The sequence below is a fragment of the Aedes albopictus genome, chromosome 3, assembly GCF_035046485.1.
Source record: "Aedes albopictus strain Foshan chromosome 3, AalbF5, whole genome shotgun sequence".
Lineage (NCBI taxonomy): Eukaryota > Metazoa > Arthropoda > Insecta > Diptera > Culicidae > Aedes > Aedes albopictus.
The window spans coordinates 146,619,311-146,645,439 of record NC_085138.1 but is presented as its reverse complement, the minus strand read 5'-3'; the positions used below and the strand labels follow the sequence as shown (position 1 = coordinate 146,645,439).

General features: G+C 41.5%; 2 protein-coding genes across 4 annotated transcripts in view; one reads left to right on the top strand and one right to left on the bottom strand.

Moving 5' to 3' along the window:
- LOC109424052 (CDC42 small effector protein homolog) overlaps nt 1–26,129 on the bottom strand; it is a 170,228-nt gene that overhangs the window by 92,983 nt on the left and 51,116 nt on the right. For all 3 annotated transcript variants that reach the window (XM_019699120.3, XM_062855195.1, XM_019699122.3), the window contains exon 3: nt 2,219–2,274. The gene's annotated coding sequence lies outside the window, so the exon portion shown is untranslated. The remainder of the gene's footprint in view (nt 1–2,218; nt 2,275–26,129) is intronic.
- On the top strand, nt 23,243–25,278 carry LOC134290390 (uncharacterized). The gene is made up of 2 exons (XM_062857524.1): nt 23,243–23,516; nt 25,166–25,278. Exons 1-2 carry the CDS (start codon nt 23,243–23,245, stop codon nt 25,276–25,278), a joined length of 387 nt encoding a protein of 128 aa, XP_062713508.1.

Genomic DNA, 26,129 nt, shown 5'->3' with positions numbered 1-26,129 from the left:
AAAAAATCACGACGTTTGAAGTGTCGCATGATGGTATTGCAACTTATTCAAAAATTGACCCCAGAATCGATTCCCCGGAACATCCGTAAAACTGGCTCCAGGACACTTAGTGACCGAGATGGACTTTCAGACATATTTTTCTATCATTCTAGTTCACTTAGGTCTGAAAACTAAACTGTTCTCATATCGAAAACTCACTTTTCCCAAAATGGGCAATTCCAATGGCCCATTTTGATTCCGGAATAACTCCGGAACCAGGTGACCATTCCAATAATCCCCAACGAATCCCTAAATGAGAATGAGGTGTGCTTTTTGTGTCAAAATTTGGTTGAAAAAAAATTGAAAAACAAAAAAGTTATAGCGTGGATAGATCAGCCCAATGGCAAGCGAGGGGTCCATCAATTTGACCCAACCAAAGTGGCTTTCATATTTTTTTATCCTATTCTAGCAAATAAGCAAGACAAATTTGAACTCCCAGAGTTTATGTAAAGGGCGGCCTGGTTTCGATGAGAATTAGGGTATCGGGATGCTTCGTTGGCATAGTCCCCTCGTTCGGCCTATCTTAACGTTACCCAAAAATTCAAACAAACATGCCGAACTGGATATCGGAAAAGCTTTGCGCCTAACAACTGTAACATTTCATTTCAATTTAAGCACTTTGGAGTATTAAAATTGTATGAAAATGTCACTTTGTTTAGCTTTTGTAGACGCCACGATTCTTCGGCTTAGTGGGTAGTCTATACACATGATCATAAATGGCATGATTCTGGAATATTTCGAATTGCCTTTTCAATAACTGAACATTTGATGCGACGGTCAAAGATGCTAGTTTGAATTTGTATGTTTGTTTTTAACGAATAATAACTATTTTACAAATTACATGTGGGCCGAATATTGAGGACATTTTTTCCACTATGTACCCAAATCTTGGCCCATCAGTAAAGTGACGTCAAAAACACCGATAAAGTGACGTCAACAACATTGCTTGCGTAAGAACCAGAAAGAACGAACAGAAGAATAGATTTTGTGTGCAGTGACTGTAAAAATATAACACAATAATCGGGTTGCATAGTTTTCGTTACTAAAAAAAGAAAGAACTTTAGTTTAAGTGATTTATTTACAGTTTTTTGAAAATTTGGCTCCGAAAATGTAATTTGAAAGTATGATTGGTGAACAAACAGAGATAATACCTCAGCAGAAATATTGAAAAAATGAGATAATAAGTGGTTCTAGTGCATGGAAAGCAATAGGCCAACGTTGTATCCACTAATAGGCCAATTTTTGTACCATAGACCAACGTTGCATACCATCGCATCCAATCTTTTCAACTTAATTAAGTAAATTCTTGAATATCTGCATTAGTTTACTTCCAATTGGTGAAACATGCATTGCCTAGAGTACGTAATAGGGTCAACATATTATTTCTAGTGCTATTAATTCATGACTTATGGTCAAAATTGTCAAGGCGGTTTGCAAATTAGGCCAAGGAATGATCCATATACCCTACCTCAATGTCCAATCCTTTTTAAACAGTGTTGGCATCAAACAACAGACAGTTCAACAAACACTTCAATAGGCATACCTCTCTCTCTCTCTTCTTGGCGTAACGTCCTCACTGGGACAAAGCCTGCTTCTCAGCTTAGTGTTCAATGAGCACTTCCACAGTTATTAACTGAGAGCTTCCTCTGCCAATGACCATTTTGCATGTGTATATCGTGTGGCAGGCACGAAGATACTCTATGCCCAAGGAAGTCAAGGAAATTTCCTTTACGAAAAGATCCTGGACCGACCGGGAATCGAACCCGTCACCCTCAGCATGGTCATGCTGAATACCCGTGCGTTTACCGCCTCGGCTATATGGGCCCTTCGCAATAGGCATACCATACTATTTCAAACTTCACATGAAAACTATGTTCCTCTATTTAACGGTTTGACAAAAAATATGTAGAACTCCTGAAATAAGGACAAAAATTTTTACATGAGATATCAAAGAAAGGAAGCCAAAAACCTTTTATGACAGATGCACTTTTTGAAAAGTTTTCCGAAAAAAAAACTTGGGCAACATATGAAAAAATCTCCTGGAAAGTATTGCTAAAAACAGACGACATGGATTCAGAAACACATCTGTGTCATCGAAACATATTATGCTATGCAATTACCAATAGATGATTATTTGAAGAAAACAAGCTAACACGAAGCATTAACGAATGGAACTTACCGGGAACTTTTGAGGCGTAGAATAAGGCGATAATCCGATTTCGCCTCTAACTCCTCCTGTAATGGAAAAGAAATAAAATACAAATCGCATAAGTTTCGACATCCACTAGGTATGTATAGCTAAATGTGTTCATGTGTGTTCATGCAAATAACCTGCTCCAACCCGACCGACCATCGTCAACGTGTTGACCTTTCCTAAAACAGAAAAGAGGCAGAAGTGTATAATGCCGATAGAAGAGAGGGCGTATTAACAACGGCTACGGAAATGTCCAACTGAATAAGGCCAACCAACTGCACGACGAGCCGCGATGGTCGAGTAACATCATATGGGGGCAAAAGATGCTTTGAAATGAAAATTCGTTTAACTACTTCCAGCAAAATTCCAACTGGGTAGGATTTCCTTCCATCGAATGGATAAGTACTTTAATAGCCGTCTAATCTTCCTGAGCTTTAACTTGTACACACACAAAGTAGCAAAGGTAGAAATCTGATATGCGGAAATCACAGCTTTTCACGGGGTTGTCGTCATCTGGCTTGTGCCAAGTTGTAACATTTAACAAAATCAACTTCATACCATGCTACAACAAGCGTTCGTCGTCTAGACGTGGATTTGCTGCAGTGCCACATAATGCGCTGCTGAACGGACATCACCGACGAAAGATCAGAGGTATCAAACTATAAAAGTGCAATGGACAAAAAAGTATCACTGGAATACCCTAGCTAGGTACCTATACAGCTCTCGGAGGGACAACCCGGTCCGGTACGCCTCGTCGTCTGCGGTTGTGCCGTTGTTGCTCCAAAGTGAAAGGAAAGGAAAATCGTTCTGAAAATCATGCGCGCCCGGTCCGTCGTCCGTTCGTGTCTGCTCAACTCTAGCAACAACGACACAGGAAGAAGGAAAAACAGGCAAAATAAATATAAATGCCAGTGACCTGAATTTCCTCTCCTGGTGGCCCCTTGAAGTCTCTTGTGGTGAGTCTTGAACGGTGCTGCCGCGGCGAAGGCGGCGGAAAATAAATGCAGTTTTGTTTCAGTGAAAGTTAAATAGAGGTAATCACGTTCAAAAGTATGCGTGCCTTTTTTGTAGATGTCGTTGTGAAACTGCGAGGAAAATATTTGCACTCTTGCCCCGGACGTTAGTTTTATCATTATTTACCCGTTTTACCCAAATCGATTGGGTAATATTTGCATATGCGATCTGAGTAGCCTTTCAATCGGCGTGCACTTTTGTGTGAGGAAAAATTTGCGCTAGTGTTCGTGTGTTGAAATGTCACTTATCTCTATAGGGCAGATCGATGATTATCATTCTGTTTGGCGGTTGGGATTTGAATTGTTAATAGGTGCTCGGAAGACTTTAAAATATGGCGAAATTCCATTTATTTATAGAAGACAAGGTATACTGTTGAGCTAAATAAGATGTAATGAAGGCTTAAGTTAGTCCGTTGGAGTTAATCAGTGCAAATAGCTAATAAGCACTGGAATCAGTGCTTATTTCTAGATAAGAATAAGAAAATATTAGCTTTTTCATTCATGTAAGCCTATCTGTCCTTAATGGTAATTAGTTCAGGATGAAAGAGTGATCAAGAAAGTTGGTAATACGGTGAATATGTTATTTATTGGTGGGCTCGTTTCATGATATTAAAACATTTTAACTTGTTTTAAATATTTATACATTAACTTTTTAAATAAAGTTAGTCTTAAAAAACCAAAGATTGAAAAAAACCACAACGTTTTGAAGAATTTTAAAAATTGGAACTTGCATACTAGTATATATTTGCTGTCAGATCAAGTGCAGAAGTTGACCAGCCGCTTATGATATTGAAGCAACGCGATATTTGGAGGACGGCGGAGGTGCTTGCACCTCCGTCAGAGGCGAGTATTTTCCTGTTGATCTTCCCAAAGACAGACCACCGTTCGTGCAATCATTTCAGCCCTCACAAAACACTCGTGAAATGTACGTGTACTTCCAAAACGTCCGTGGACTGCGCACTAAGATCAGCGAGCTTTTCCTTGCCGTGGACGGGAGTGAATACGATGTAATTGTTCTTGTGGAAACCAACCTCGATTCAACCATAACGTCTGCACAACTATTTGGCGAACACTATGTAGTCTACAGGAATGACCGCGATACGACCAACAGTCAAAAGAAGTCTGGAGGAGGTGTCCTCATTGCCGTTCATCGCAAGCTGCCCTCTTCATTGATTAGGTGTGCTACAGAAGGCTTCGAATTGGTGCTGACCCGTGTCCATATTGCAAATTCCTATTTGTTTATTTGCGCTGGATATATCCCTCCCGAGTTGCGTTCCAATCCTCCATTTGTGAAACGCTTCGGTGATGCTATATGTGACAGTCTTCGACCTGCGGGCAACGATGATTTGATTGTCGTTTGTGGTGACTTCAATCAAGCCAACCTCGTGTGGAAGCAGAGTGAGTCGTCTTTTATTACTGCTGACCCCGTCAGTGTTGGTCCGGCGAGTGCATGCTTACTAGACAACATGGCTATGCTGAATTTGAATCAGTTCTGTTTCGTGACGAATCCTTGGAATCACATCTTGGATTTGGTGTTTGCTAACACTAAATCTTGTGTCATCGCCGAAGCCGCAGTTCCGTTGGTGAAGATTGATCGCCCGCACCCTCCGTTAGAAATAACATTACTCGTTGGTGACAGCGAACCTCTCTTCGAGCACGAAGATACGCTTCCGTTGAATTATAAACGCATCGATTTTGCTTCGCTGAACAACTTTCTTGCGCGCATTGATTGGACTGAAGTTTTGACTTGTTCGGATGTGGACGTTGCGGTGCAGAATTATACGGATGTTATCGCGAATTGGCTGTCTTCGAATGTGCCTAAAAAGCGATTGCCGGCGAAACCACCATGGGGAAATGCACGACTTCGCTCGCTAAAGCGCGAGAAAAATGCATGTCAGCGCCACTATCGGAGACTACGAACGCCGCTTTTCAAGCAACGATTTCAAACAGCAAGCAATGCTTACACCAAACTAACATTCAACGACCACCGCGCAGAGATCATCGATCGCGCCAATCGACAGTTAGGCTTCATTATGAGGACGACCAAAGATTTCACCGATATCCACTGCCTCAAATCGCTGTACTGCTCGCTGGTTCGTTCAATCATAGAAACGTCTTCAGTTGTCTGGAGTCCATACCAAGCAAACTGGATCGATAGGTTCGAACGGATTCAGAAACGTTTTGTACGTTACGCCCTCCGATTACTACCTTGGCGGGACCGCGCTAATCTCCCGCCCTACGTTGAGCGCTGCGGCTTGGTAGGCTTCGACACTCTGGAGCGTCGTCGGACTATCCAACAAGCCGTGACTGTTGCAAAAATCCTGAACTGCGATATAGATTGTCCAAACCTTCTGGCACAGTTGCCGTTAATCGCTCCTACACGTATTCAACGCTGGACACTTGACCGGATGCTTGCGACGCCGTTTCACCGTTCACAATTTGGCTTTTATGAACCGATTTCCGCCATGGTGAGAGCCTTCAACGACGTGGCTAACTTATTCGAATTTGGAGTTTCTTCAGCAGAGTTTCGGAGAAGAATTATTGCTTCAGCACGTCCGGCAGTCGCTAGTTAGATTAGTACACATTCATTAAGACGTAAGTCAGATGGATTAAAATAAAATAATAATAATAATAATAATAATATTACTAGGAATACCAACGATAATAAAATATCACTGGTTTAATTTTTCGGCTTTGCCCCAGTACAGTAATACCTCGATATAACGTAACCTCGATATAACGTAACTCGATATAACGTAACTTTTACCTCGATATAACGTAACTTTTTTTTGGTTCCAACTTTTCACTATTTAAATAATTAAAGTGATTTACAAAATTTTCTATATGATATTACACCCCTCCTGGAACCAAGCCTGCTATCCAGTTATGGGTTATACGACCGATTTCAAATTTTTTATAAGAGTTTTCGGTGTCACAGTTGATAAGAAATTTTATATAACTCTTCACAGAACAAATATTACATCTTCTACTCATTATTGGCATTACATCCCTACTGGAACATAGTCTTTAAACTCCAAACGAGATGACAGTAGACAGCATTGGAAGTGAACTCGATTTCGTGTGATACTGGGTGTAAGAACGCCAGTAACGGTCCGCTTTGTCTTAGATAAATTTTGCAGAAAATCTCTAGAGGATAGTATGATAAATCTCTGGAGGAACTTGAGAAATCACTGGAGAGATTCACGAAGAAATGCTCAGAAGAACTCTTGAAGGAATTCCTAGATATTCCTGAATAAATGGTGGAACTCCTGGAGGAATGCCTGGAAAAAAATCGTGCTTTATCCTCGGAGGAATTTCTACCGCAATTAACACAGTTATTCCTGGTAACATTCAGGGGCAGTCTTTAATTACATAAGGAACTTCTGTATAAATCTCAGCAGGAACTTCTGGAGGAATTCGTGCATTGGTGGAATCCTAGTTAGATTTTTAAGAAGGGTCACAGTGAGAATCCATGAAAAAACGCAGGTTGAATTCCTGAAGTAATTTAACCCTCGAGCGATCGCGCTGTTGTATAACACGTTGAAAAAAATCTCGCTTTTTGTACTCAGCGTTAGCGTGGTGCTGACGCAGGTAGCCAACCGCGCGAGTTACGGAAGGTTAAAAAAATCCTAGATGCATTCCAGGAAGAATTCCTGGAAAAATCAAATAAGGAATATCTGGAGGAATCTTTGAAGAAATTTCTAGTGAATTCTATCTGTTATTCTTGGAGAAATCCTTACAACATTATTTTAAAGAATTACTTCTGTATCTCAGAAGGAAATTTCCAAGGAAGCTCTGGAGAAACTTCTGGAGAAATCACAGTTTTTCTAGCGGAATCTGAAGAGGAAATCTATTGGAAACACCGTCAAATTGTGCTGGATGAGTGGCAGCAAGAATACCTGGGTGAATCTTGGCAAATACCCCAAGTAACACACTTGTCATAGAAGAGTCACAGCGGCACAGGTTTTCATGACGCAGAAGTCCCTGCGATTTACTTCTAGCCAGTAAGAATTCATTTGTTAGAAGTAAGTCACAGTGACTCCTGCGCAACAAAACCTGCGCCGCCGTAAATCTTCTGCGACAAATGTGTTACTTGGGACTCTTCGAACAGGAACAGTTGAAATATTGGAACTTTTCGGAGGATCCTTGCAGGAGTGACTGGAGAAATCCTAGTAGGAATTTCAAGAGGAACGACAGAATTAAACCTTGGAAAAATCTTGGACAGAATAAATCTTGAAAAGCAAATCTCTTTGGGGAATCCTACAGAAAATCCTTGAGAAACCACAGGGAAAATTCGTGAAGGAATCATATGAAGAACATCTGAAGCAATTAAGGCAGGCGTTTCTAAAGATATCATAGCAGATATAAAACTCAGTAAGAATTTATGGAGGAATCATAGAAGGTTGAAGGATCCTTGGATAAATATCCTTAGAATCGCATGATGTATGTCATGATGCACTCAACCAGGAACTCCTGGGTGAATTCCCGAATTATTTTTAGAGGAATCTCGTGAGGAATTCTTGGAGGTATCATCGGATTATAATTTTGCTTGCGTCACATAGATTTCTTACTTATAACATATCAATAGATAACGCTTGACGTTTGACCAGTTCTAGATGCAAAAAGGGAGAAGAATCTTGATTTATGTGACATTGGCTTAAATAGTTAAATATAAAGAGACATGCCACGTATTCGACTTATGTATGACCTTACAAACTTTTAAAAATATATAAAATTCAATGTTGAAAAAAATATATATGAAAGGCTGGAAATCACTGTTGGGTGATTAACATAATCTTTTTAGTAATTATCTTTTCAAAATATGTATTTAACAAGAAATTCGTGAAAAAAAATTTTGCTTCGATATAACGTAACTTCGATATAACGTAACGAAAATAAAATTGCAGTTACGTTATATCGAGGTATGACTGTACACACATAGCCATGATCTTGTCTAGTGTGATCGTAAAGTTCGATGCAATAAAAGGAGACTGAATGTCTAGCAAATTCATAAAAGCCCCTAGCTCAACTGCAACAGCAGTTGCAGCAGTGCCACTTTGAACTTTGGTAGGTATCCAGTAAAACCAGTTGTAGTTGTCACTAAAATCTCTAAAGCGATATTTTGACGGCGACAGTGTTAAAGTGTAAACATGAACACCAGCTACAGCACAACTCGCCGACATCTGATCAACTAATGTGGCATGGTGGTTGGTACGACTCCAGGCCATTTGATGCAAATCGCTTTAAACGTGCCAAAGTTGCGGTAAGACACACGGTCCCACACCATCGCGTTCGCTCTCGATTTGGTCAGAGATATACTAGGTACCAACTGCTGAAACCACTACTGTTCTGGCGCAGGCCTATTAAAAATGTACCAGCATAGTACAAAATTGATCTTCCGTTCGTTGCTGTAACCGTAGGCTATCGAGTGTCTTGTCCTTATAGACCAATGATTCAAGCAACATTAAACCAGAATCGGGTTAAATCTGATAGTACTGTACAGCGTTATAAATCACGTCACAGTGAACCGTTTCTTTTTTCTCACGCATAATAAAATAATTTAACAACTTACAAACGTCAATATAGGCCTGCCATTTTTTTGTCGCACATTTCGAATGCATTTTTCGAATGGTTGGTATTCTGCAACACTTAGCTGGTGCTGCTAGCTTTTTTCGCACGATGTAAAATATGCAAACATTACGCAAGAGCGGGTGTGCACTTTACGATGAAAGATTAAAGCAAACAGTCAGCATTCTCGTCTGCTATCTTTCTTTTGAACAAACAGTAATAAGGCCGTTACAAATATTTATTTCACTTTTTGTCCCACCACTCTTGGGCTAGTCGAGGGGGGGATAAAAATAATAAAGCATTTATTCTGAAAAATAATAAAAACTCATCGGATTTGTTAAAGAATTTTTAGCTAGAACCGATATTTTGATAAATATTTTTTTTATCTGCCCCCTCAAAATGCAAAATCCTGCCAAAATTTTTTGAAGGGGGGGGAGACAAAAAGTCAAAAATAAATTTGTATCCGCCTAATGCAATTTTAAAGCACAGACAAACAGACGTCCTCTCACTCACTTCCCATCGTTCTTCTCTCACTCTCACTCACTTCCCATCGTACTCCTTTTTAACAGTCATTTCATATAATCTGTCGAACACAGTACGAACAAAACCTGTAAAATTATGACGGATCGAATGTAACAAAAGGACCCCGTCATATATAACGGAAATTTTTTGTGCGATTTGAGATTTACATGGCAGATGACTCACTAGATGACTGTTAAAAAAAAGAATAATAATATTCGGATTTGCACGAGATTTGAACTCAGATCCTTGGGGTGTGAGTAGCACGCCCGAATACTCATTGCTATCTGAGCTTGATATCTAAATTAATCAGCATCTACAATAAACGAATACCGTCTTTGACCATGTGTTAGCTTTAATACATTTAGTAGTATACAGTCGAGTCTCCTATTAGACGCTACAACCCACTTTACGCACACCGTAGTTTCTCAGCTGTCTTGCATCCAATCCAACTGAATCTTTGAGTGCACGTAGTGCTTACTATCACATACAAAAAATTGACTAAATTGGTTAGAAGATAGAATTAGAAGATAATTACACTGAAAAAATATTTTGTTGCATTGTACGAAATCGCTCGTCCGGTTTACGAATGCCATTCGTTGTTTTCTGCAACGAAAAGATTCGTAGTGTGCCTGAGTTCGTTTCGTAAAAAAGATCACTCCGACACAATAACACAGATTTTGTCTGTCTCTTTTTTTGTCAGATCGACATAAATCATGTTGAAAAAAATGGCACGCGTATATCAACTTGGTTTTCACAGGCTCCGAACACGTATCTTCTGATTGATACCTACCAGTGGTAAACATCCATCTGTATGCGCTTGTTGAAACCGTTCGGAAACAACCAGAACGCTTTCTACTCTGATTGAATTTATAAATAACTTGTATGTACTTCCAACTGAGAGCATGCTTCCTTTCCTCTTCTCGCACACGCACCGTCATATGCACATGAAAACAGGTTGCTTTGTTGTCTCTGCGCTCCACTCAAACATCAGTGATGACTGCAAAACTTTGTTGCATTCTACGAAGCGAAATTTTCTTTTTACGCATGGTTAGTAAAAAACGTTTGACATTTGAGGGGGTTAGAAGCAAAGGGGTGTAAGTGACAAAAATCCACTTTCGAGTAAATGAGGTTTAAAGTTTTTGACCAATTTTTCTTCCCATACAAAATGTATGGAGTTTCAAAATCAACCCAATTTTCTCTGATTTATTGTAATTTTTCCAATCATCGTAGCAACAATCTTAAAAAAGTTCCTGAAAGCTTGAAATCTGAAGATTTTTATGATATGCTCAGCTCAAAATCGACAAAATGGTCACTTACACCCCTTTGATTCTGGGCCCCTCATTTGTTTGTTTTGTTTCATTCTACAAAGCGGAAGCTAAAATCTACGAATAAGCAAGCTTGGCGTCTGTCGGATTCGTGATTTCGTACATGATACAACTTCATTTGTACTGTTTCATCGTGGTGGTACAAATGGACCGTACATTTTACGAAAATTGCTTTCAATTTACGAAAACTGGTTTTACGAAGCATATTCGTTGAGTTTTTACGAAAGTATTTTATCAGTGTATCTTCGTGCAGAATTACCACACTGAACGGCGGCTTGCGGTGAAAATTACTATTCTGAGGATCAATTTAAATACACAACGCCACTAAATTTGTGCAGACTGATTTTCGTTTCAATTCAACAGAATTATGTTTTCAATTTTACCATGGACTCGATTTTCAATTAAAAAAAAGTTTCTGTTGGTAACCGGATTCGAACCAAGAACCTTGACATCACCAGGCTCGCACGCTACCACTCGGCTATCGAACTGGTTGATGTGAGAAGAAACAAAACGCACACAAGAAGCGTTAGAGGGTCGATGATCATGTTTTGCCATGGTAAATTTAAAAACATTGTTATGGTTGTCATTACTGCAAGCCGCCTTTCAGTGCACTACCACTTTTAGTAGACCATAGTTTTTATCAGAGCTTGCAAATAGCATTTCTGGAGAAAATACTAATAAAAAGGCATGGAAACTTTGTCAAAATTCCTGGAGTTTCTGGTAGAATTCGAATGGAAAAAGCTGGAACAACATTTGAAATTTCTGATTTTTTATGATAGTTCATTAGGATTTTCAGGGAGACTATTTTCAGAAAGTGCTGAAGTGCAAAAATTCTTGTTGAATCTATTTAGCTGCCATGTTTGCATAGTCGACGTATCCACCATTTACAATGTCAGTATACACTAGTCAATATTCAACGCATGTGCATACTAGTAACCAACTTTATTCATTAGAGCACAACATCTAGCCGTTAGGGTAGAGGTTGTCAATGTGGAAAAAATCTTCAACTTCATTCATTTCATTGATAAAATTTAAAAAGTGAACTACAGTGGCACAAACGTCAACTATGCGAATATGGGTAGTAAGATTGGCACTAAAGAAGTTTAGAGTTGCATGTCATTATTTTTGAAGATATTCTGAGAACGAGACGGGCTTGGTGGTCTAGTGGCTACCGCTTCTGATTCGTATGCAGAAGTTCCTGGGTTCAATCTCTGGCCCGTTCATTTCCTCCTACTTTGTGTCTTTCTTCCTTCTTCTCTTCATATACAACTCATATATATTTATATGTTCGTTCATAGCCATCGCTAGAAACAGATACGGGTCATATCAACTCCTAAGAGTTATGCAATCAATGGAACTGTGTCGCATTACCTTCAGAACACACATTTCAATCACCTTACGCCTGGCATCCACGCACCAATGTGTGAACCCTCTACCAACCATAGTCCATCAACACTCCGACATCTGCATGAATTTGTGCAGACGCAGAGGTGTATTCGGTCTGATGTGGTTACAAACGAATGCAATCATCACTTCCTTTCCCTTTCTCACATTGACCAGCAACCTGAAGCGGCAGGCGCCATTGTCGCCTGAAAATAGAATATCATCAAGATTCACACACTGTAGATGCCTGCTAGCCCCCGGCAGATGTCTTATTGGTTCATTGTGTGAGCGTAGCTGGTCTGGCGATACTGGAGTAGACGGCCATTGTCTATAGATTTCCCAAACTATATCTAATCTAAAAGTATCAGAAACTTCTGGCAAATTCTCTCTAATAGCAAAATTTAGGTTGCATTTCCTGAAGAAATTTAGAGAATATAAAAAGCAGTTTCAACTTGGCTGCCAAGAGTAGGTACTTTTGAACTGCCTTCATTTTGAAGCTGATTTATTGTAGAAATTTTGGTATGCTAGTAACCATTTATAGCACCATTCTTTCTCAATTTTTGTCGAGAACTCCGTCAAAAAACTCGAATGCTTACACCACAAAATCCTCTCTCGGAAAGATTTGTTTACGAATCTTTCTTAACCACGCCCCTTGAGATTTCCAACAGAATTTTAATTACTAACCTAAGACTTGCACTTCTAATTTATTTCCAAACAATAATGAACATTTTAGATCGGGAGGATTCAGGTAGGTTTATCATGTAATACAAGTATTGTACTGCCGTGTGCATCATAGTTGTCCCATGTTTATCTATTTATTTATTTATATGTAAGTTAATTCACCTGACAATGATGATTAGTAGTGTGGGTCATCGGAAGCGTTTTCTCAGATCAAAGCTTTTTTGGTTCCGTTTCGGGTCCTAAGTATCTGTGCAAAATTTGAGAACGATCGGTTGCGTCTACACTTTGCGCATTGCAATTGAAATTTGTATGGGATTTTGTATGGGAAAACATACCTTTTTTTGCATTTTAGCTATAAGTTGAAAAATTTTGTCTGAAACTTTTTAACCGATACTGTAAAATGATAGCCTAGGATGTTCTGAAGAACTTTGTTGAAGACCGCAAAGCGATCCGATGCTTGTGAAAATAATTATAACCAACGAACCGCATGCATGTGTTTATGTTTTAACATGTAAAGGAATAACACTAGCAACAAAATCATGATGTTTCGCCAAGCAATGCCAACGCTATAACTTTTTTCACAAGCATCAGATCACTTCGCGGTCTTCGACAAAGTTTTTCAGGACACCCTAGGCTATGTTTTCACTTTAACGGTTACACGATTTTAGAAAATTTCGAGCTTGTTATGAGAGAAATGCAAAAAAGTGTGTTTTCCCATGTAAATCCCCATACAAACTTCAAACGTGATGCGCAAAACGTAGACATAACCGATCGTGCCCAAATTTTGCACACTTATTTGGGTCCTGAAATGGGATCAAAAAAGCTTTGATCTGATGGGATACCATTGAATTTTTCACTTTTCCATATAAACGATGACCCACTCTAATGATTAGTCTTAATGAATCTTAAATATTTTTTTCTAAAACTATGCACATTCATTTCGAAGCCAAAATTGGAATATCTATGCTTCATTATCCCTAAAAGGGATACCTGGGGTCCATTGGACCCCAGGCGCCTGTCAGAGCTCGTCTTTGATGGAACACACTCAGCGAGGTGACAAAACTGAGGCCATGAAAGTATCGCTTTTAGAGTTAAAAACATTCATCATTGAGCGAATGGGCCCTTTCACATCATATTTATAAAAGCGATGAGGAAGACGAAAGAAGTCGATGATAATTAACCTGGGCTTGTTAGGGGAATATCTGTAAATAAAAGAAAATCGTGTTAAGTACTGTTCCTTTGAATTCCACTAAGAATTTGCATCCTTTGACAGATACGTATTTCGACCTCAACTGTAAGGTCGTCTTCAGTGTCTTGTACTTGACTCGACTTGAGTCGAGTCAAGTACAAGACACTGAAGACGACCTTACAGTTGAGGTCGAAATACGTATCTGTCAAAGGATGCAAATTCTTAGTGGAATTCAAAGGAACAGTACTTAACGCGATTTTCTTTTATTTTCGAAAGAAGTCGCTAGAATGAAACGTATAGGCGGGCACATTTATATCTAATGACGCCAGAAGGTAGGGAGCATCCATTTCACCGGCCAGGATTTTGAATACAAAAACTTCCTTAGCAGTATTCTTACGATGTTCTAAAGTCTCGATGTTTATCAGCCGACTTCTTGCTCCATACGATGGCAGATTGAAGGGATCAGTCATAAGGATTCCCATAGGACATGGGACAACTATGCCGCACACCGCAGTGTAACCGTTGCAAGCATATCACGAATAGCTTGCAATAAAAGATGTTAAAACCGTTTATTCCAGATTTCTGACCACCCAGTCCTGCAACGATTAAGATGAAAAAACAAACCAGATAAATTATGCGAGCAGCTGTCTCAACTTTATCAAATAATGTTTTGTGTCTGAACGTTTTGTGCCTGAAGGCACTGCGGCGCCTCAACATTTGGTCCTTCGGGCCGGATCAACGGAGGATTTCTGGTACCCCAGGTCTTGCGAGGCTCTATCCCGCCAGGAATCCGAGAACTACCCGCTTGAGGCACTGCGGCGCCTCAACATTTGGTCCTTCGAGCCGGATACCGTACCTGTGGAGTGGAACCGGCCTACAGTCTCCGGTTCACCATTGAAGCGTCCTGCTGGTCATTGAGGCGACCAGTCGAGGAATCCCTGCCGGTCTGTGGACAACGGTATCAACGGTCCTTACCGCCGGTGAGGATACCAGCGCATCGAAGAGCTAGTCGACCTCAGCAAAACGTCCTGCTGGTCATCGAGACGACCAGCCGAGGAGTTTCCGGACAACGAGAGATCGGTTTCAACAGCGACATCCTTACCGCCGGTGAGGACACCAGCCTATCGAAGAGTCAGTCGGCCGCAGCAAAGCGCCCTGCTGGTCATTGAGGCGACCAGCTGAGGAATTCTGCCGGTCAGTGTACGACGAGTATCAAGGGTGACATCTTTGCCGCCGACAAAGACACCAACGAGAAGATTTCCTGCCGATCACCGAGATCATCGCCCCCAGCAGAAGTGATTCCATAGTCAACGAGGTGAAAGGAATTCCCGTCGGTCAGAGGACGATTCAACACCGGAGGTATCATTCTTGCCACCGGCAAGACCACCAAGAAGACGAATTTCTACCGGCTAGCGAACCTTGCGATCGGTAGCGTCACAGCCTTCTGCTGATCAAGAAGGTATTAGTGGAAGCGGGACAGCCCCCGCTAGACACCAAGGAGAAGATCGCCGATCAGTGAGGCGTTCGTCCCTGACAAATCGTTCTCCTGGTCAACAAGGCAACCAGTCGACGATTTCCGCCGGTAAAGTAGATCGGCACCGTCGGTGGACTCTTGTGTGAGCACCGACGAGAGAACTTGTCCACCAACCACCAACCGTCGAAGTGAACTGTACTCGAACCGGGTGTAGCATTCGAGATGAGACACCGTACACCGGAATTTGAGGACCACGTTATGCATGAGACACAGCTGCTCATTCATCTCCGTGAACAGGTCACGCGGAAGATCCGGTATGTCATCGAAAACCTGGTGGAAGCGAACCACGACCCGTCGAAAATGAGACCATCGCTCCTGCGGGTGTACGAGAAGAAGTTAGGCACGTACTACCAGGAGTACGCCAAGCTTCACCAGGAGTCTTGGACCGGATCCCAGCATCGGGGTTCGAGGAACATGGAAAGCTGCAGATGGACTTCGACCGGCTACACATCGAAGCGCAGCTGAGGATAGAGAAGTTATCCGCGAGTCCAATATGGTACCATCGCATCACATTACGACGAACGTCAACAACGTGGAATCCGCTCAGGGAAAGCGTTCCAATCGGTCCAGTGTGACGCCAACAAATCATACTGAGACACCTACCCAGCCACCAGCCAAGTCGCAACCGAGAGAGTGCCGAGCTTTTGGTAGCCTCCATAATCGGCATCAGGTGAAGTCCGTTTCAGAAGAACTCTTCGATTCATCCAGTCTAGAGCCGCCGGCAAACTCTGAGGCATCCAAGGAACAACCAAACAACGTTCACAGGGATCACGATAGGTCGTCCTGTACAAAGGAACCGCGTCACACAACGAGATGTGTCGTACCAAGCACTAAAGATCGACAAGTCGCGGATTGGAAGCTTCTCCGAGCTGAGTTCACACCGACGAAGCTATTACGCCAGTCCTGTGTGCAGCTATCGAGTGGCACTGCGATCCCCGCCCAGGTAATCCTACCGGCCAGCAAGGACTGGAGATCTTCTGGAAGATTGCGGATTCGCCACCAACCGAAGAATGCGCAGAAGGAGCACTGCAAACCTGTAAGCAGAGATGCCAGATGATTTTCTGTATCACTCGTTCAAAAATCTGTATCCCATACAAAATTTGGATGAAAAATCTGTATCCCATACAAATGGAAAATCTGTATTTCATATAAACGCTATCTGTATCGATGCTCAAAAATCTGTATAATACAGATAAATCTGTATATATGGCATCCCTGCCTGTAAGTGTCCGGAACCATCGCCAGTTGGAGTCCGCTCGGGAGGAGCACTCCGGATTACCAAGTTATACCGTGAAGTCTGACGAGTCAGGAGCCCCTGGTCTAAAGCATCGACACCGCTCGGAGCCCGCTCAGAAGAAGAACTCCAATCCAGCAAGGGTAGAATCGTATCCAAACGTGCATTCTACGACACTCGTCGAGCATCTGGAATCCGCTCGGAAAGAGCATTCCAAGCTGACCAGTATCGAGCAGTAACTACGTCATGTGGAGTCCAGCCATGAGTCCAGCATATGGACAGTGACAGTGGCAGCCGTGAAGTGCCCAGAGCTAGCTCAGGAGAAGCAAGAGGTAGACTTCAAGATTGGATTTTTCAGATGAATTGGCCTGGAAATCAATGATCATTCGATGAGTATTTGATGAATTCAAATTGAACATGTTCTTTCGTTATGCCTCTTTTGTCTCAAATTTCTCATCAAAGACACCGAAGAACTACTTCTAGAGCTTTAAAAAACGGAGATTTTTGCGTGCAAAGATTGTTGCTATGCCGTTCAGCAAAAAAAAGATATTATTTTTAAATATTACTTTATTATAGAGATTTTCAGCCCTATGCTGATTCACCTCTTGAAGATATTGATGATATTCTCTACAAATCCTTAGAACTTTGGCGAAGTTAATTTATAGTTCCAGTGAACTGATCTAGCTGAAAACTTAGTCGATTCTTCATCACAGTAGAACTTGAGACTTGCATTTTCAAAGTTTGAGGGCAATAATTGATTATTGTGATGACGCTCCATATGCCCTTAACTTACGAACTTAGGCACGTATAAGGGGCCTGTCCAATAATTACCTAAGGGTTTATGGGGGGAAAGTGTGAGTGTGGGGTTTTTTTTTTTGAAAAATCATACGAGCCATACAAACATATTAAGGACTTCATACGGGGGTGGGGGAGTCAAAAATTAGTGAAAATCGCGTTGCGTGTTAAATGGACAGCCCCAAAGAAGTGTGTCACATTTTATGTTGCCATTAAAAACTGGTCTTCATTTGTACCTAGTTTCATGTTATATCCTTATTATCCTTAGTGGGAGTTTTGAGGCTGGTAAAATCTGAAGGGAACAAGGATCGAATCCCACTCCAGAATGGAAATTCTTTCTTCGGATAGGTGGTAAAACCGTGAGTCTCGAAATGAACTAGTCTGCGGCTGTAAATCTTGATAGTTAAGATTACAAAAAAATCAATCGATAAGTATAAATACATTTTTTGTTTCAAGCTTGATTTGGTTCAAGCTTGAATGTTACGAATTGGCTCATCATCAACTAAGTTACCTGGCAAAGTTGATCCACATACAGGAGATGGCCAAAATGTTTGGGATAGGCAACTTTTTTTCTCCCGCAAAAAAAATCAACATGCTGTAACTTTTCATAGAGTGCATCAAAAAATCTCAGATTTTGACTGTTTGTCAACCTATTATATGTGCATCATTGGTACAAATTTGGGCTCGATTGAATATTTTTTCGCGAAGTTTGGGTAAAACACTATTATTTAGACAACTAATTTTTGAACTGTCATATCTCGGAAACCAGTGAACCGAATTGAATGAATTTTTTAACGTTTATCGACAATATATTGATACTTAATACGACGCTATAAAATGTAATATTTTCTCACGGCGAATTAGGTTATACCGGATTGAAATTTTTACCCATATAGAGGAAAATAAGTCAAATTTACAATACCACACAAAAATTACTAAATGTGTTCTTCCTTCAATCTGAATAGGCTCTAATATATCTGATTAGAGATAACTTGAGAACAGAAGTGGACAATCTTTGTATATCAACGCTAAAATTTATTGACATTGATGTAAAAAAATACATTTTTTCGAGAAAAACCCAAAAAGTGTCAATCCATGATAACTTTTTTCAACGTTTAAAAAGTACCTATGTTTCAATAGTGTGTGAAGCATTTACATATTGTTAGTGTACGTTTAAAATTTCATTCAATTCGGTTCACTGGTTTGTGAGATATGACACCACAAAAATGAGTTGTCTGAAAAATAGTGTTTTACCCGAACGGTTCTAACTTTGCGAAATATTAATCAATCGAGCCCAAATTTGTACCAATGATGCACACATAATATGTAGGTTGACAAACAGTCAAAATTTGAGATTTTTTGATGCGCTCTATGAAAAGTTATAGCTTGTTGAACTTTTTGGGAGAGGTTGCCTATCCCAAACATTTTGGCCATCCCCTGTAAATTCCCACCGTCTGTCTTTTTCCCAGCCAAACCAATACATAGGGTTAAAGTCGCCATCAATAATGTCGATGGAGTGCCGATTGGTCCACAACGTGCGTTGTTTTCAAGCTTTTAATTAACCAGAACCAGCCAGCCACAGTTTACTTAACGCAAGCGATTTCGTGCTGTGTACAATTATTCCCATCAAGATTAACCGACGACGACACTCGTTCATTTACGGCTGTTGAGAGAGTAAAGATCGTCGATTAGTCACATACACCTAGAGTACACACGCCATCCGTAACTACGTTAAACGTCGTTGGCTGATCCACGAAATCGACAATCGGGCACAGGAAACGACCAACCAACAACTGGGAGACAGTGATTAGAGTTTCTTTGTTTACAAAACCGAGACATATTTCATGCCATTCGGAGTTGATGTGTCGTCCCGTCGTCAGCTCCGCCCTGTCTGGTGCTGGGGCAATACAGAGATGGTCGCCACGCAAAAGATTTGCTCCAAATCACAGTCGTCGGTCGCGTCGCAACGCAACACCCCGGGAGTAAATCCAATGGATCCAGTATATCGCCAACGCGTGGCCATAAACTAGAGAGAAGATCCATTTCGGAACGCCTCGTTTGAAGTGAAATATTCCCCCGAGCAGCGCTTGCTGATGGGACTTTCCGAAAATAGCCCATCCAGTCGAGACAAAACCTCAACCATGGCAAACAGACTGCGTTCTTTCCCCTTTTGCTAAGTAGACTCAATTCTACAGATCGATAGCTCTGCTAGTTGCTGTTATTGCCTGATCTATACTCGTCACCACACACACGGTTTGGCTGGAAGATCAAATTCCAAGTCAACGAATGGCTGATAGACGATACGTGTGCGAGCCAGCTTCTTTCGGGGTCTCGTCGTCTCCCATGTAGCTTAGCCCAACTGAATGGCGCGGCACGCTGATAATTCTGCTCATCTAACACATCTGTCGTCGGCCTGGTGGGGAGTTTAGAAGTGCGCGGTAGTTTTGGATCGGGTTTATGCACCGAACCGATGCGATGTTGATGCGTGTCGGTCGACTGCCGCTGAGAAGCTGTCGTCTATTTGATGGTACCTTTGCGGCGTGTGTGATGAACTGGAAAAGGTTAAGCAGAGGATCGATTTCGGTTGGTAATTGACTTGGTACATTTTTGCGTCATTGTAAGCGGATCGTTTGACTCTCAGCTGAATGCCTTTTGCCGCGAAAAGTGCTTTGAATCATCGGCATCAGCATTAGGTGTTCGAGCTCTTTTGGGACTATTAAAATAGACAAGTACACAATGAATGAGAGGTGATTGTACTTATTGCTACGTGCTGAACATAATGCAGGGATAGTCTTCGAATATTTTCGTTTCGATTGTTCATACATACTTCAAATAGCTGCGCCTTCAAATAAATATCTTTAGTTTCAGAGATTCTGATGCACGCCCTGGTTCAACGACGTGGGTAGGACAAACGAAAACAAATATAATTTGAAGCTGCAAAATGGTGAGTCTACAAGGAGCATCCAACATAGCTCTGGTCCTCACAAGTTCCTACCTCATACTTCCACGGGTCAAGCAATGACAAAGATCTCCAGCTAAGAGTTTAGTGCAATCTGGGCACTATTGTCCTTCTGATTTGAGCAAGATTGAAGAGATACGTCCCGAACGTCTGTTTACTAAGGAAGTGCGGCTCAAACAGCATCTGTTTGGCATCCAGTAGCGGAGTATCAAATGATTCTTAATTGTAAGCTACACCTAAGGTGGCAGCCATCACCACGATGGATAGAGGACCTTTTTTATGTGTATTAACGAGATTTTCAGCCCTAGGCTAGTTCACCGCGGGACCCACGCTTTACTTCCCTTCCGAAGGAAGAACTAACATTTGTGTGAGTTTATCGTGTGAGTGGTCCTCGGCGTGATAGTCACGTGCCTTAACCATCACACCAGGTCCGCTCCACATAGAGGACCTTAGGCCGAAACATCGGTCAAGAATAAGAACTTGAAATGTATTAACCTTAGCCCAGCAGGATAAACTGGCACAATTAGCAAATGAGGCATGCCGTATGAAGTTTTAGATCCTAGGATTGAGCAAAGTCCATTGGCCGAACATTGGAGAACACAGATTGGCATCGGGTCAAATTCTACAATAACCCTTTCGGGACGGAGCACAAAAAAAGTGAAATCTTCATACAAATCGCTCAACTTTAACTCTCCAGAACTCTTAGATTTCATTTTCATGTTGCAGCACTTGGAGGGGCAATGAAAGCGCAAGTCAGTCCAAAGCCGATAATAAGGAGGGGTAATGGCTGAATAGTCTTTGCTGATCACACAAACGCCATGGGATAGAAAAAGGGCATTGGTTCTGGCAACCAAAACAAAACTGTTTGGAGCAAACCGAACGTCACATTTGAAGATGTTAGAAACAAATGTAAAATTTTGTTTTTTTTTTGTGGCAGGTCGGCCCTACGGAAATATTTGTTTTCCTGTTAAATTTACAAAATCATTTCCTTCTCTAGGAAAACCTACCACCCGCGTGGCACTTGCAATGCCAACATCATGTAGATTACATACGCTCCCGAAATCAATGGAATTTTGTTGAAATTTTTGGTGAAACTTGACATTTTTTGCAGGAGGAAATCTTGTTTGGTGCTGCAGTGGGAACTTGAGAGTTTTGTTTATGTTCTCGACGGCGGAACGGGGGGCTCTTCATTGGGTATTTTAGAAATCAATATGTATGTGAGTTAGTTTTAAAAATTAATATTTTAGTTTTAAATATTTTATCAGTTTACCGAATAAACATAAATATTTTTGTTTCAAACGAACGAAATTTGTCTCCATGTACCATGATCCAAGGTTACGCGCCAGCCGATGCTGCCGAAATGCAAGACAAACAGATTTTTTACAGCCAACTTAATGCTGTCACGGATAAGATTCCAAAAGGTGATATAAAGATTCTCATTGGCGACTTCAACACGAAGGTTGGTTCCGACAATTCGGGCTATGAGCATGTCATGGGACGTCATGATCTTGGAGAAATGAACGAAAACGGAGAACTGTTCGCAGAGTTTTGTTCCAACAATGACATGATGATTGAAGGCGCCGGTTCAACGTACGCCAACAGGAAGGCGCTGCGGTGAAAAGATCCTTCGTCGAAGAGCTGAAAACCCGTACAAGTGATATTTCGGAAGGTGGAAGCGTAGGAGATAAATTAATGGAGCGCCATCAAGAACGTCTTGATCGTCAACGGCAATTAGAGCTACGCACCCAGAGAAAGCAGTTAATCACAAATGACACCAGTAGCTAGATAGCAGAGCGAAGGAACGCCGAAGCAGCGATACCCGAGCAGGAGAATATAGCTGAAGAATACCAAACTTAGATATGGAAAACCCAATATCTACAGCCTGAATGAGATATTAAGAAGCCCTGCATAAGAGGTAAAATACCTAAAATAAAAACTGGTGCATATTATGTGCATAATACGAGAATAATGATATCAGGTATGGAAATACCTAAATAATAATCGGCGATTTTTCCATACAAAGAGCGATTTTCCGATAATTGAATAATACCTCAAGCAGTCCTTAACACCCAACCAATAACTCGTTGAGGTATTCTATCAATACCTACAAAACACCGAAATAAGTTATATCCAATACCTAAGTAACCAACCAATACCTTGTCTTGATATGATACCTAACTTTGGTATGCTGCAATTATGTGTCAGTTATTCGTTCCTGCTCGGGTACAGCGAGCGAAAACACGAGGAGCCAAAGCCGTAGCCCATTAGCGTTATTCGGCTCTCGAGAAGAAACTGACTCTCCCCAGATAACGAAGGCGAGAAAGCCGCAAACACCTGCGAAATTCGTCTCCTCAACGATGTCTCATATCTCCTTAGTGGTACTGAGATGAATACTACGATGTCCGTGAAAGACACATCTGTCTGGACAGCTATCGTCCGACCCGGCTGACCGGCTGAAATCTGTCGGCCACGCAACCTACATCTCATCATGATCCGCCAAGAGTTCGACGTATTACCCCTGTCAACAATGAAGCTACATAGGGTCTGGGACCATTTGGGCAGAGGCACCAATTTTGGGCACTTGCTGCTGTAACTCAATCAATTTTGAACACAGCAACAAGCATCTTGCATAGACCATATTGTCACGCTCCGTATCACCTTGGAGCAAATCAATTAATTCCAAGAATGCTTCCTGGTGTTCATTGCAACGGAAAAGCTGTCGACCGTCTCAATCACGGAAATATGTTGAGAGCCCTCAACCGCCAGGGTATACCTAAGAAAATCATCAGCCTCTCTGAAGCACAGTATGAGGAGCACCTACCTACATAACTTCGAACTAGCTGATGACCTTGCTTTCCTAGCTCAACTACGATCTGATATGCAGAGTAAGCTCGATGATCTTGCTGATCGCTCTTCGGCGTCAGGTCTTACTATCAACGCCAACAAGACCAAATCGTTGGACGTAACCACGGTCAATCCTTCTAGCTTTACGGTAGCTGGGCAAGCACTGGAGAATGTTGCAAGCTTCCAATATCTTGGTAGCCAAATAGCGACCGATGGCTGCAACAAGATTGACATGGGTGCATTGATCCAAAGGGCGAGGGCTGCTTTTACGATTTTAAGAAATGTATGGAAAAACGATCAAGATTAGTCGACGCACCAAAATCCAAATGTTCAACTAAAACGAGAAATCTGTGCAGAGTACGCCAGTGAAATTTGGTGTGTATCAGCGGATAACACTACAGGTCTTCATGGATGCCTGTGGTATATAAATCGTGCACGGTGGTGTCGTTGTCATCCAAAACCGATAGCGACAGGAATTCGGGAGCGAAAGTGGAGCTGGGTCGGACGCAATCTACGCAGGGGCGAGAACGAAACTGCAAGCAAGACATCACAACAGAGACAGGCCCAGAGGCTCATTGCGACGCAGTCTCAACGAAGAGATAAAGGAAGTTGGCCACAGGTCAACGCGATGACGGGCAATCGCTCTGGATGAAGATCTTTCAATTGAGTTATTGCACCACCATGGGTGCTCAAGACTAAAGGAAAGTAAGTAAGTATATCGTGAGACCATTCGAGGTATACCCAAGGAAATCAAGGAATGTTTCCAGTACGAAAAGTTTCCGAAATCGATCGCGCCACCCTTAGCATGGTCTTGCTGAATGCCCGTGCAATTACCGCTGTGGCTATATGAGCCGATTCAGATAAGTCAACTGAATTATGTTGAAATGTTTTTAAAGTATTTTTCGAAGGCACTATCACCAGTAAGTATAATTAGTTTAGTTTGATTGTTTCAATATTTGATGAACTAGAATCACCTGGCAAGGAAAACATGAACAAATGCATGTAACACACTTAAATTAAACTATTATCCAATCTGGCGCACATGCATACTTCATTACTTCAACCATCAGTATGCATTCCCTGTCATCCCGTGTGCAGCATGTGCGCGAGCGTAATTGATAAACATGTTATTCAATCCAACCTACCAGCACACCCTTGAATGCCAAGTACCCTTCCTTCGACGACGAGCAAACCTGCGGGGTCGTTTTCATTCACAAGCCAGTCTATCGGTCGCCAGATATGGGGACAACCGTTAGTTACGATCGTATAAAGTTAGTGCCAATACTCAATATCGGGAGACCCACGATGAGAGTTGTGCCTCCTCGCAGGTGCTCGGTAAGTGCAAGTACCTTTTCCCATTCCTAATGGGTAAAATGCATTTCTAATAAGCTTGCACACATTGATTGTGCATATTTATGACGGAATCAGTGGCCGCGAGCTTATGCAATTCGCTGACAGCTGGCCCTACCAGCGCCAGCGCGGAAATAGGACGGTTGTGCTGCACAGAGTTTTAATTTATCTCCATTAGAGAACAACAAAACAGCCAGTTCGCGTTGAGTGAAATAGGTTATAAACTGTCACATTATTGGAAGAGATTACTTCCATTTTCAACATTTTTTTACGCTTTCCCAGTATGACCCCAAGAAAAAACACGCACCTTGGATATCGCTTAAAAACTAATCCTAGCTAAATATAGCTGTTTCCCGCTATGTCTGAGCCCATGCGTTCGTTATGCTTGACTGACTCGTTGCAAATGGACTTAAGCTACCCACGACGATGACGACTACAACGACGCTGCCAGAGAGTCGGGTGATACCTTTACACAGCAAATTAAACGCACCACGGTTGCGTAATTACTTTCGGTTGTCACTTGTTCACGGAGCAGGTCTTGGTCTTCAGCACCACCACAGCATCAGCGTAACATTGCAGCAGCAGCAGCAGCAACGGCTTGACGGATACCTATGTAATTTCATCCCATTTCGCTTGGAAGCTGGCTAGCAAACTTTCCTTCCTCTCAGTGGCTAAACAGCGGGTAGTAAAAATGAACATTAATGGCTGTAGCATTATATTAGGTTCAAATCTAGGTCTTCCGCATTGACCATTCGAGGTTTAGAAGCTATTTGCACGATCTGTCTGTCATTTCAGAAGACACGAACTCATTGTAACCTTTTGTAGCTAACCTCATTGCAATGGCATAAATGTCCCAAATGACGAATTTCGCGCCAACTCGACCAGTGGTTGGCAACACCCTCTCAGAATCGAATGAAACTTGGTGGGCATAAAGACTACGTTTTTATAAGCAACTTTGCATACTTAAATTTTCGAAAATTTTCAAGAGTAACATTTGAAGAGGGCCTAACTTTTTTTCGAAGATTTTTTTTAAATCGATGTAACTCAAAAATTACAAGACCTATAGAAAAGTGTTGTATGGGGGACTTTTAGAGAATTGTCCAAGCTTTCATGAAAAAATATTTTAAAAATTCTAAATACATTTTTACATGCTAAAAAATATATTTTTAAAACTAAAAGTCAATTTACAGAAAATGCCCACTTTTTTATGTTTTGAAATTTTTTTTCCAAGAAAGTCAATATTGTTGCCTAACTTTCCTCCAGAGATGTCCATATCCTCAGTGTGGGAAAGAGAAATTGAAAATACACCACTCACGCTGTGCATCTGAACAGGAGCCCTTCTCTTATATGTGGATCCACCACTGCGATTCGGATGCGCGCAAGCTTGGTGGGTAGAAATAAATCTCTTAGCTCCCTGAGCACTAGGCCACACAACAGTGCGGCGAGAGCGATTTCAAATTCTCTTCGGTGAAAGTGTAAAAAATCACCCGGGTGCGCGC

Bases quoted from the DNA above. Each gene is read 5' to 3' on its own strand.
- LOC134290390 (XM_062857524.1), top strand. From the start codon at position 23,243: ATGAGGAGCACCTACCTACATAACTTCGAACTAGCTGATGACCTTGCT. The intron at 23,517-25,165 runs GTGCATTGATCC...TTCACGGAGCAG, and splicing joins CTGCAACAAGATTGACATGG to GTCTTGGTCTTCAGCACCAC.